Genomic DNA, 12595 nt, shown 5'->3' on the forward strand with positions numbered 1-12595 from the left:
AAAAATTGTCATCATTAAAAGGTTTTTCAATTTAGTAGCATATAACCAACAATCTTACCTATATGTCATACAACACCGACATCTATTTTCCTTCCATGATAATAAAAGTAACAATCAGGATTAAAAAAAAAGAAAAGAAAGAAGAAAACACTATAATTGAATGCTGATCATCAAATGGAGCAGATCATATAGAACATGATACAAACTACATGATGTCATATTTTTCGTTTTTTTGTTTGATCCAATATATTCTTTTTCACTTGCATGGTCACTATTAAGTATGATCATCAATAACTACCTTACCATTTGCAATCAAATAATGAAAATTTTCAAAATTTAAGAGCAGAAAACTTTGAGATTTTCATAATCACCAAAATTTTGTAAAAAATTTGAAAGCAAATTTCCTCTTCAAGTCTCCTAAATCCTTAGATATATATGCCTAAAAAACTCTATTTCTCTTATTTCACAAAAATCACTAAAGTCTGAATCATTACTGCTACTCATGCATGTCAATTATCAATCACAAAAAAATGCCCATATTTGGCCCCATTTTGTAATGGCATATTAGAATTTTTTTAAAAAACTTATAAATTGGCATTGTTTCCGTTAAACCTAGTTAATAACAATTTAACTAATCATGTGAACATAATTGCGAAATATCATTTCTCCATGATTGATGTAACAATTGGGATCCCAATGCCCTGACAGGGGAGGTTTCGATTATTATCAATGAGACTATCAGAAACCTCCCTTGAGATTTCTGAAATTACGCCCGAAAACAAATGAGAAAGTGCATGTTAGCTTGAGAATTTCCTAGACATGTACAAAGTCAATGGTTCCATAACCCAGTACCTAATAACATGTAAAATAAATACAGTGCAAAATGCAGCAGCACCCAGGGTGACGACAATCTGAACCCACAAGTTGGATACATATGCCTTTAGTACAATAGAACTCCAGGCCCAAAACCACAACGTTGAGAAGACAGTTCCCAACAAAGCACCCACAACGACTTGGCTGATTGTATGAAGCTGTTGTGAAACACGAAGCCAGCTCTGCAAACACAGCAAAACATTGGCAAGCACATTTACCTGAAGTCAGCAACTCAATACATCTGAGTTTATTCCATATTCAGTAATACTCTCTATGAAGAAGCACCCCTCCGAGGAGGCTTCACAAGAAAACTACAGCCTCGTGTATCTGAGATTTACGAGGTCAAATATGTGGACCCCTGTACGTGAAATATGGAGAAAGTTAAGGAAGGGAAGGAGGGGGGCGGGGGAACAACGAGAGGAGAACGAGGAAGTTCTTATTCTATAGCTGATCAGAAAGAAAGAAAGAAGGCAATCAATCATGATGCATGCTTGTTTCAGTCAGCAGGGATCGCTATAGTTATAGTCAGAAGCTACCAAATACAACGTCCTTATCTTGGACCGTTATGGGTTCAGGAGAGTAGCTTTATGCTGTGTTTACAATTTTGGTTCACAATCAAAAGCAATGCATCATTGTAAAATTTTTTCCAAGGTGGGAAGAAAGGCAAATTGATCATGAGCAGTGAAGATAAAAATAAACGTAGTTATTCACTACAGTTATTATGTAAGGTTGTTCTTCTACTATTGTCTAGCCGAAAATTATATTTTTACCAGAAAGACCCCATATGTCATAAACAAAAGATTAAATACAGAGTCACTGGATTCAATTGAGCTAAAGAGGTCGTGTTGGATGCTTACAAAGTAAGACCCAATTGAAAGAAAAATCCCACTGATGGCGGCTGTAATTCCATTCAACCCCCAATATTGAATCACTGCAATGAGGAGCGTAAGGAACCAGAATTCAGACAAATAGGTTGTATAACATACTGCAAGAAGGGAAGTGATGGTTAAACATCATCACTTAATATAAAAAGAACCTAGGTAAACATTTTTTTTTTCCACATTCACTGGAATATGAACCATATGATTCTTCAAAAGTGAAATCCACTGATTGAGAAGAGTAAATTTCTCAGAATAATAAAGAAGGGAAGATTCAAGAAACAATTTGTTGGTAAATTGACAACAACACAACAAAATTACTCAACAAACAGACAATGCAAATTCACGAAATAAACTCATACTACTACTACCTAGAGGAAAACGATACCATCTCTGTCAAAAATCTGAAAGGTGCCAATGGTCCGCTTTAACCTACTTAGCAGTTAGTCTCTTATACTTTGGATTATGAAAAACATCTAGCAAATCTCAGCCTTTCATTCTCAAATGCAACTGTCTTTTTACCCTCAACCTTTCACCACATCAAAGCTATTCCAAATTGTTCCACTGAGCTCCATCTAGAACAAATTCCTTCACAAGGCAACATGTTTATCATAAAATTATATCATGTAAAATAATTTAGCAAAGTTTAGGCTCTTCATCATCTTGATTTCTAGCAAAAATATAATTCTGTTGGTTCCCTTTACAGGTGCACTCAGTGATCTAGTAAAATAAGTCCAATCCGTCTTTATCTTGAATAGTTGGAAAAACCACCTGATAGAATGATATATGTAGTTATATAGGAGATGGACAGAGCGTGCGAAGATGGCATGCCCGGGTCTGATCTTAAATTAGAAACAGGTCGTTCTTGGTTTAATAATCTCTTCAATATAATTCCCATTGCCATATTCATAACAGAACCCCAAGCAGCCCACAGTGCAGCCGCATCATGCCTTACAAGGAGAAATATGCCAAAGAGTACCGCAGTCAGCCACTTACTCTGCATCAAACGCATTTCAACTGAGATTATAATACTACAAGAGTTTCACCTCAAAATGCTGAAACAAGAGCAGAAACCTTTCTACAAATGGCAACATACAAGTCACTACCAGATATAGTTGACCAAATTTAAGCGAGTAAAAATTACAAAAATCCAGAACGTCTCCTAGCAGGTTAATAGTGCCTAAGAATATGGTTTTTACATAATTTTAAATGGAAAGACACAATAATTTAAGAGCACCAAGGGGGGAATCACATATAGGTCAGCGGTTAAGTGTCATTGCTCCTCAGATTTAGAATAAAGTTGGATTCACAACCTCCCAACCCCTCCCTTTTTCAAAAATAAATAAATAAATAAATAATACCCATTGAGCGTGCAGTGCAGTTTTAAGTAAGCAACCGTATTTGATTAGCTTCAATAAAGTTCAAATTTTGATGCCAGCACTGACTCGCCTGCATAACGCCCCACACGTATTTGCAAGACTACACAAGATTACTCAAATCTGATACAGTACGAAATAGACAGAGATAAGCTGAATAAAGCTAGTAGAATCAACCGAATGCTAAATGCAAACGTAAATTGGGCTCCCACCCCTCAATGAGAGTTCTGGTGTGGAACTGTCGAGGTGTGGGGAGCCCCTTGACAGTTCCCCAACTTAAGGAACTGGTACATGTCCACTCTCCATCTCTGATATTCTTATCAGAGACAAAAAAGAAAAAGACCTTTATAAATAGTGTTAAGCAATGGGTAAGGTTTGATGAGCTGTTTGTAGTAGACCCTGTGGGGATTGCAGGTGGTTTAGCTGTAATTTGGAAGAGGGATATTCAGGTGAAAAGTATTCTGTTTACTAGTTTTACTATAGAATTACTTATAGGGGATCAGGGAGGTGGTAGGGATTGGTGGTGTGTGTGTGCCTACACCAGTTCAGATGATAGGATTAGGGAGCAGCAATGGAGGGTGCTAGAGAGGAGAACGCAGGTTTGGGGTGATTGCTGGGCATTAATGGGAGACTTGAATGACATCACATCTAATGGGGAGAAGTGGGGGGGTAGAATCAGGCCTGCCAGCAGTTTTGACTGTTTCACTGGTTTCATTAATAGGACTGGTCTGATAGATATTGGTTTTGAGGGAGTGCCGTGGACCTGGTGTAATAATAGGGACAATGAAGGATTGATTAAGGAAAGGATTGATAGAGTGATGGGTACTAAGCAGTGGTGTGGAAACTTTGAAAAGGCTAAAGTTACTCATACTGAAACTGAAGCCTCTGATCATTGTGCCTTGGTCCTAGATTTGACTCCTGTAGACGTACCAAGGAAGAAGAGATTTGTCTTTGATAAGAGGTGGATTATGCAGGAGGGGGTTGGGGAGGTGATCAAGGAGGCATGGGGGAAGGAGCAGCAGGGGTCTAGGTTGTATAGAATGAAGAACAAAATTAAGCAAGTTCGTATGAATCTTCTGCATTGGAGCAAACAACTTAATCTGAACTCAAAGAAGCAGATAGAGCAGATCAAAAAGGAAATTAAAGAGGTAAGGGAAAGTCAGGACAGAGAGGATAGAACAAAGCTTATAGGACTAAAGAGGAAGCTGGTGGAGGCTTACAAGAGAGAGGAGGTGTATTGGAGTCAGAAGGCAAGAGTCAAATGGCTCCAAGAGGGTGACAAAAACACTAGCTTTTTCCATGCTAGTGTTATGAGTAGGAGGAAGCAGAATAGGATTAATGGGCTGAAAAGGAGAAGTGGGGAGTGGTGTAGGAATGAGGAGGAGGTGAGGGAGGAAATAGTGGACTATTTCCAGCAGTTATTCACTTCTGATGATCCAACTGACTTCAGTGCTATTTTGGAGGAGATTCCACAGTCTATAACCGCAGAAATGAACAGAAAGTTGACAAGGCCAGTCTCGGACCAAGAAATCAGTCATGCTGTTAATTCCATGCATCCAAGTAAGTCTCCTGGTCCAGATGGTATGCCCCCTATCTTTTTTCAAAAATTTTGGCATGTTGTCAAAAGTGATGTTATTAGTGCAGTTCAAAGCTTTTTTCATTCTGGTCATATCCTAAAGTCTATCAATGAGACTTTGATTACCCTTATCCCTAAAATTGATTCACCTAATCTGATTACTGAGTTTAGACCTATCAGTTTGTGTAATGTCACTTACAAGATTATCTCAAAAGTTCTTGTCAATAGATTTAAAACTGTGCTAGACTGCTGCATTAGCTCCTCTCAGTCTGCCTTTGTGCCTAACAGGCAGATTCTGGATAATGTAATAGTGGCACATGAGAGTATTCATTTCTTAAATAATAGGAGAACTGGCAAAGATGGTTATATGGCTGTCAAGCTTGATATGTCTAAGGCTTATGATAGGGTTGAGTGGGTGTTTTTGGATAAGATGATGCAAAAAATGGGGTTCTGTCCAGTTTGGATTCAGTGGATTCTGGAATGCATTACTAGTGTCACGTATTCTGTGAATGTTAATGGGGAAAAAAGGGGGTTTATCAAGCCTGCTAGAGGCTTAAGGCAGGGGGATCCTCTATCCCCCTACCTTTTTCTGATATGTGCAGAAGGTTTTTCTGCTCTGCTCAGAAAGGCTAATAGACAAGGCAAGATGTCTGGAATGAAGATTGCTAATGAAGCTCCTAGCTTGTCTCACCTTTTCTTTGCAGATGATTCACTAATTTTCTGCAGAGCTAAGGCTGGGGAGGCTGTGCAGCTTATGCAGGTGCTGGAAGAGTATGGGCGAGCTTCTGGTCAGCTGATCAACAAAGACAAATCCTCCATCTTTTTTAGCAAGAATGTCAAAGGAAGGAGGAAGGAGGAGGTGCTTAGGGAGCTGGAAGGCATGAGGGAGGTTCATCAGAGCAAGTATCTTGGGCTTCCTATGGTTATAGGAAGATCCAAGAGACAAGTATTCGAGTTCATTAGACAGAAAGCAGTTAAAAGACTGGGGGGATGGAAGGAAAAACTTCTCAGTCAAGCAGGCAAGGAGACTCTATTGAAGTCTGTCATTTTAGCTCTTCCTGCATATGTGATGTCTTGTTGTAGATTGCCAAAGGCATTGTGCCAGAATGTGTGTTCTGAAATGGCTAAATTCTGGTGGGGACAGATGAAGGATGAGAAGAAAATTCACTGGATAAAATGGAGTAGAATGACAGATTTAAAAGCTGAAGGGGGCCTGGGATTTAGAGATTTGCAGGATTTCAACTTAGCATTATTGGGGAAACAGCTATGGAGAATTTTGATGCAGCCTAATTTGCTGATGAGTAGAGTTTTGAAAGCAAGGTACTTTGGTAGGAAATCTATATGGGATATACATCCAAAAGGCGCAGATTCTTGGTGCTGGAAGAGCCTATTGAGTGCCAGGGAAGTGTTAGAGGCAGGACTTAGGAGGAGGGTGGGTGATGGGGAATCTATTAAAATTTGGGAAGATAGGTGGATACCAGGGGTAGAGGATGGGAAGATAAGATCTCAGAGGAAGGTGGATAGTAAGATCCAGAGGGTGAGTGAATTGATCAGGGATGGCCAGTGGGATAGGGAGCTGTTGAGGCAGGAATTTGAGGAGCAGGACTGGTTGCAAATACTTAGGATACCACTGAGCTTGGGGAAGGTAATGGATAGGTTTTATTGGGCAGGAGCAAGTTCTGGTGTGTATTCTGTAAAGACGGGCTATAAACTGATCAAGGACTTGAAGAGGAAACAGTGTCAGCATGGTGGCCCTTCTGAACCAAGTAGTAGTAGGATGTTCAAGTCCCAGAACTGGAGCTTTTTGTGGGGGTTGAGCATGCCTAACAAACTTAAACACTTCATTTGGAAATGTTTGCAAGGAATATTGCCAACTAATGCATTGGTAAAGGGAAAATGTGGTAAGGGGGATTACGTGTGCAAGTGCTGTGGTAATAGCTCTGAGACATTAGAGCATATGTTGTTTCTGTGCTGTAACGCTAGAGCAATCTGGAAGGTAGCACCATTGAGGTGGGATGGTTTGGAGGAGTTTAGGAATAATTTTTGGCTCTGGTGGGACGAGCTTAGGGGGGCAGTGGTTCGAGAGCATGGGAGGGAACACATAACTCTCACGGTTAACATTTTGTGGCAGATTTGGAAATCTAGGAATAATATACAGTTCAACAATAGGAGCAGTGAGCCTCTAGGGGTGGTTAATAAGGCATTAAGGGAATGGAATGAGTTCCAGCTGGCACAAGAGGGAGGGGCAAAACATGTTAATTTGGCAATGGGTGAGCAGGTGAAGGGTAGGAGATGGGAAGTACCGCAAGCTGGCTGGATCAAGCTCAATACTGATGCAGCTTTGGACCAGAAATGCAACAAGGCAGGATGGGGTATAGTTGCCAGAAATAGTTTAGGGGAATTGGTTGGCTCTTGGGCGAGACCAAAGGAAGGTTGTGCTGAGGCGCAGGTGGAGGAAGCTCTAGCAATACGAGAAGCTATGGTTATAGCTAAACGAATGGGATGGAGGAAAGTGGTGCTGGAATCGGATTGCAAGATAGTTGTGGACAAAATCAATGCAAAGGAGGAGGTAGCCAGTATAGCCACAATTCAGTTGGATATCTGGAGGTTGATGAAAGAATTTTATAAATGTTGCTGTTCCTTTACTAGGAGGAGCAACAACTATGTAAGTCATTACTTAGCAAAGTTTGCTATAACTCTAATTGATGTAGCTGAATGGAAGTCTAGCTTCCCAGCGTGGTTGCTTGAGTTAGTTCAAGCGGATGTACAGGAGCAGTTGCTCTGATTTGGGACCTGGTCCTGTTTAATGCAATGTTATCGTTTGGAAAAAAAAAAAAAAAAATGCAAACGTAAACAGAACAATCAAATGCAGGCCCTTGCACATAATAGAAAACTGGACAACAATCCATGGCAGAATAAGAAGTAGTCAGAGGCCTCGTATTGGAAAAAGAATTCGAGTCCCCCCTTTCAAAACTAAAACCCAAAAAAAAGAAATAAAAAAATACTGGAGATTAATATGTTGGTACCAAGTTATTAACAATAGCTTCGAGTCCACTAGCTGCAGGACCGGAGGACCCATCAACGAAAGCTTCCTCTTCCAAAGCTCCGAGGGTTCCTCCATCGCCAGGGTCATCACCGGGTCGGAATCTGCTGGGCTCTGTCATCAGGCTGCTTTGTTTGAGGAATTTCTTCTTACAAACCTGCAATCTTGATGTCAGTGGAAAAATATTTTGGTGAGGAGGAGGAGGTCTCACCAAGCGCGTTGGACTTGGAATAAAAGTGGGTCTTCCAAAAACAGCAGCGACAGATGACATTTTCCCAACCCCCTTGACTTGGATCACAGTCAGACCATCTTATATGGTGGATTACCAACCAACGCATGAGCTGAAGCGATGTCGGCCTCCTCTCCCTTGTTCTTTTTCTTTTGGTGGGAGCGCCCTTTACCTCTTCGGCCGTAGCCTATAAGCCTATAACTAACCGAGTGCCAGTTAAGCCCACAACGTGTTATTCCGAGGTTGTTAGTGCTGCTTTGTCAAAATCAGTCTGAACGTTTCACTTCCTAGTACACGGTACTAAAATACTAGTAGTCTAGTACTACTACTATTATGTAGACCAGAGGATCAGATGCGAACGTGATTAGCATATCAAGTATGCATATGTGTCTCCCACTGTGATTAAATCGAACGATTTCTATAATGTTTGGATTCGTTGACGTACCTGTTATTTTTACTTTCCTTAAAAAAATATAATTAGGTTGAATACAATTTCGCTGTTAATTATAAGTTTTTATGTAAAAATATAAGTCAAATTTAGAATAAAATTTAGGTATTTTAATTAAAATATAAGTCAACTTTAGAATTCACCCGTCCGCCATTAACCTCTCATTTTTACCAGATTGTCCTGCTGGATGCTCAATCTATAGACCATTATATTTCACATGTTGGTCATATATGTAATTTTGCATTTCTTTGACTTTTGAGACACAAAATAGCCTCCACGCAAATTCTACTGCATGCTGAAGCTATCAAAGTGCATGCAAATTTTTCTCTCAATTGACTGACAGCTACATACATACAACCTCGATGTTATTTCCTTAGCCTCATTTCATTTCTTCCATATGTAACAGGCTGCTGCAGTCTTAAACCTACACCAACCAGGCTATGGCATTAGTACCCTTGCACCAGACAGCCCAAGCTCCTTGCTTCTCGACTTCGATTTACGATTTAAAACACCCAATATTTAAAGGTACAAGAATAGCACAAATGGCCCTCCAACGCCACATTACCAGAAGAAGAGCGACAACAAACATTTTGGCAGCTTCAGTTGGGGTGCTGGCAATGGAAGCAATATCCTGTCAACAAACTGGCACTGCTAGTGGCTTTGATTTTGGAATGACCGCACCTGAACAGACGCTAGAAGAGGCTGAGAGCGGGATTAAAGGGCACGCCCAAAGTTTGATACAAGTGAAAGAATTGTTGGAGGCAGAGTCATGGAACGCGGCGCAAAGGGCACTGCGGAAGTGCTCAGCATACCTAAAACAAGATATATACACCATTATTCAAGCTAAGCCTGGAAGTGAGAGGCCTGAGCTGAGGAAGTTGTATTCCGATCTATTCAATAGCGTCACGAGACTGGATTATGCAGCAAGGGATGAGAATGTGCCACGTATTTGGGATTGCTATGGCAATGTTGTTTCAGCCCTTAGCAATATCTTGTCAAGATTATAATTGTTGTATTGCTTATTTTGCCCCTGATTAGTTGTGATTGATTGGGAAGTCTTGCTGCTGCTGCTGCTGTCAACTTTTATCCCGCGAATTCATGAACGGTTTGGAATCTCAAAATTTGATATTTTCTTTTCCAAATGACATAAATAAGAAAATACAAATTGATACCTCCCAATCGGTTTAAGATGATGAACAGGGAGTGTTGAAATGATACAATTATGGACGGCACTCAATTATGATCTCTGTGACTGCTTCATTTTTTTTTTTTTCAATTTTTTTAAAAAAAAAACTTTCACCTAATCAATCACCTTAAAACAATAACCATTGACGAAACTGCGAGGTCGTATAACTATTTTCCCTACATATTCGTTTAGAATCGAGTACATAAATAAAAGAAACTAAGAAAAATCTCTGGCTGCCTAATTTGTTAATTTGCACTTCTAGAAAAATAGTAGTAACCATGTACATATGAACATGCTAAATTATAGTGAGTGAACAAGGGAATCTGCAGAAGTTTTGAACTCGATCCTAATTCCTTTTAAAGGCAAAAAAAAAAAAAAAAAAAAAAGGGGGTTTTTTAGATATGGTGCATCTCCTCTGATCATCGAGCCTCAAAAACAAAGAAAATTAATATTAATGGTAGGATCAATTTACATTTTATGCTTTAAACAACCCGACATGCAAATTCCCAGCACAGCTACATGATTGGCCAATACTATTTCTACTACGGGCCAATCTCCTCTCGCCACATTGGCAGACGACCAGAGCTGACATGGAGAGAGAGCCATTCCTTTTTTTTTTTTTTTTTTTTTTTTTGGTCAAATTTCAACTTCTACATATCATTCCCTCTTATACTATATGGTTAATAATAATAAGAACTACAAGTTAGAGTGGTCGGCAGGCAGACCAACTTGAATTTTGAACCCGTAATTTATTAATTCACAAATTATTAAGTTGCTGACGATTATAGACGGCAAACAAAAGCTATCAAGTTTCTGCATCATTTCTGGACACGGCAAGAGCCAAGAAGGACCAAAAAACACAGAATACTGACGTACGTAAACTCACAAGTGTAATAAACTAGTTATTTATCGCATGCTTCACACGGAACAAAAAAAAAAAAAAAGAATTGTTCATGGTTGGTAAGAATAGTCATGCCAACCACGAGCAATTCTTTTTTTTTTTTTAAATTTTTTGGGGAGGGGGCACATGAATCAAGACAGTCAACATATTCTCGATCAGTGCTAACAGCAGAAGTAGTAAAATCCTTAACCACCCGTCCAAAGATCAGTGGCCATCACCAATGCATTAAGGCTTGATGGGGTGGGAGTCAAGGTGGCCTTACTTAATTTGCTACAATTAAAAGTGGCTTTACTTAAAAAAAAAAAAAAAAAAAGTAGTATCGACAAAAAAAAAGCAATCTGGTCCGGTAATGGTTCAGTCTCCTCCGAGTTATCCCAAGATCTCTTCAGGCCCTCCCCTCCCCATAGTGTAGGAAGTTAAAAAAAAAAAAAAAAAAAAACAGTAGTAGTAAAATCCCTCCCAAATTTTAGAATCATGTAAAGAAATGGGCTGCAGTTGTTTCTGGATTTGGATATTAGGAGTCCAATGACTTCAACAACTCGATTGAAGCTGCCTTTCCGAAATAGCTCGAAATTTTGGGCTTACAATTCATTAGCCCATCATTGAGAATTGGATTCGCGCCTGTTTTTCACGCTAGGTTAGAGATCCACCAAATGATACTCCTCACAAAAGCAACTAAAAAAATGGCGTAGTACCAAAAAATTCCCTCAAATTGATACAAGTCATATTCCAAGCAAAGAAAATTAACAAAAAAAAAAAAAAGGCAAAACCAAGGATTTAAAACATGTCAATTTATGCCTATAATATTCCAGGTTGTAAAACTTGGACAACCAATATGGTCAGATCAGTGTCCGGGAATCATGGAATGGGGATGGAGCGCCCCTTTTGTTTTTACCCATCTCAGCCAGGCTTCTGCATTGTTCGTCAAAAGATTGTCAAATGAGATTATTGAATAGTTACTTTTAGAGAATTATGATGGGGAAGAAAAAACAAAAAGGGCTAAGACTAACCAACCTTTTCTTAATTTTAACATAAGATTTAGATTTGAGCATAGTATTATTATTGATACGAGTTGTTGATTAAACTTATGCGTCTTGGACAAAAGGGCCTTTTTCTATTGAATAGCCTCGAGATTGGGATGTAGCACATTCTTTCCTTCCTTAATTATAGTCCACAGTAATATTATAAACCGATCAAGCAGATACGAAGTCTCTAACTGTTGCATGTTCTATAAGCATCATTAATAGTTTTTCCGCTTGTAGAAGGAAAGCTTTTTATACATGTGTCTCCAGGTTTTTAGGGTTACCAAAACTGAAATCTCGCAGCTAGCTTGAAAGAAACTTCACAAGCTTAAATGCTGTAAAAGTTGCCGAATGTCAACTGCCCCAACTGATCTCCACGATACTCGTTCTCGAATTGAAGCAAAACCAAGAAATGATAATGGATCTTTAAGCTTTGCAGTTGCAAGCATCGGTTACTGGTTGCTTCATTCAATTTATGCAGCTACACATGGCAAGCCAAATGCAACCACTTATTTTAAAACCTTTATAAAGAACCAAGTATTTGCATTATATTGACAGTTCAAGTGCAGCATACATCAAAATTAATCAGCAACTTATTATTTGGAAGATACGGTGACAAATCTATTTCATTGGACATCTTAAATTAGCTTGCCTATCAGCGAAAAGCACGGTGCGACGACTGTCAAAATATGCCAACTTTTCCTACCGATTTTACTAGATTATATTTGGTATCAGAATAATTTAATTAGTAGAAGAATAAGTCTTGTTAGGATATTTGTTAACAAAACAAATATATATTGGTTTGTTAACAAATATTTTACCTATGATTTGTTAGGTAGTATGTTATTAAGTAATTTTTTATTGAGATTTTTTGGAGAATTATTAGTTGAATTGTGTTGATTTATTTCCTCGTAAACACTATAAATATGGTGTTTATGAGTGAAGAAGCAAGCTTATTTTCACCTTTAATACAAGCCTCTTATGATTTTTTATTTTTTTTTTTACAATGCTAATGTGTTATTTCTTAATTTATGCTTTAAAAAATCAACAATGAAATTACTCG

The 12595-nt window shown here is 38.8% G+C and overlaps 2 protein-coding genes across 3 annotated transcripts; one reads left to right on the forward strand and one right to left on the reverse strand.

The window, feature by feature from the left end:
- Positions 1-640: 640 nt before the first annotated feature.
- On the reverse strand, positions 641-8239 carry LOC113698811 (lipid phosphate phosphatase epsilon 1, chloroplastic). Of its 2 annotated transcripts, none has more exons than XM_072058928.1 (4): positions 7730-8239; positions 2523-2748; positions 1731-1858; positions 641-1055 (listed from the first exon to the last, which is right to left on the reverse strand). In XM_072058928.1, exons 1-4 carry the CDS (start codon positions 8015-8017, stop codon positions 798-800), a joined length of 900 nt encoding a protein of 299 aa, XP_071915029.1. In that variant the 5' UTR covers positions 8018-8239; the 3' UTR covers positions 641-797. The 2 variants fall into 2 exon arrangements, with proteins under 2 accessions (XP_071915029.1, XP_027074562.1); XM_027218761.2 differs by having other exon boundaries at positions 1731-1804; positions 7730-8229.
- Positions 8240-8965: 726 nt separating this feature from the next.
- LOC140011219 (psbQ-like protein 3, chloroplastic) lies at positions 8966-9430 on the forward strand. Its single transcript, XM_072059974.1, has one exon. The coding sequence runs from the start codon at positions 8966-8968 to the stop codon at positions 9428-9430; it is 465 nt and encodes a 154-aa protein (XP_071916075.1).
- Positions 9431-12595: the final 3165 nt, after the last annotated feature.

The sequence above is a fragment of the Coffea arabica genome, chromosome 7e, assembly GCF_036785885.1.
Source record: "Coffea arabica cultivar ET-39 chromosome 7e, Coffea Arabica ET-39 HiFi, whole genome shotgun sequence".
In the NCBI taxonomy this organism is placed as follows: Eukaryota; Viridiplantae; Streptophyta; class Magnoliopsida; order Gentianales; family Rubiaceae; genus Coffea; species Coffea arabica.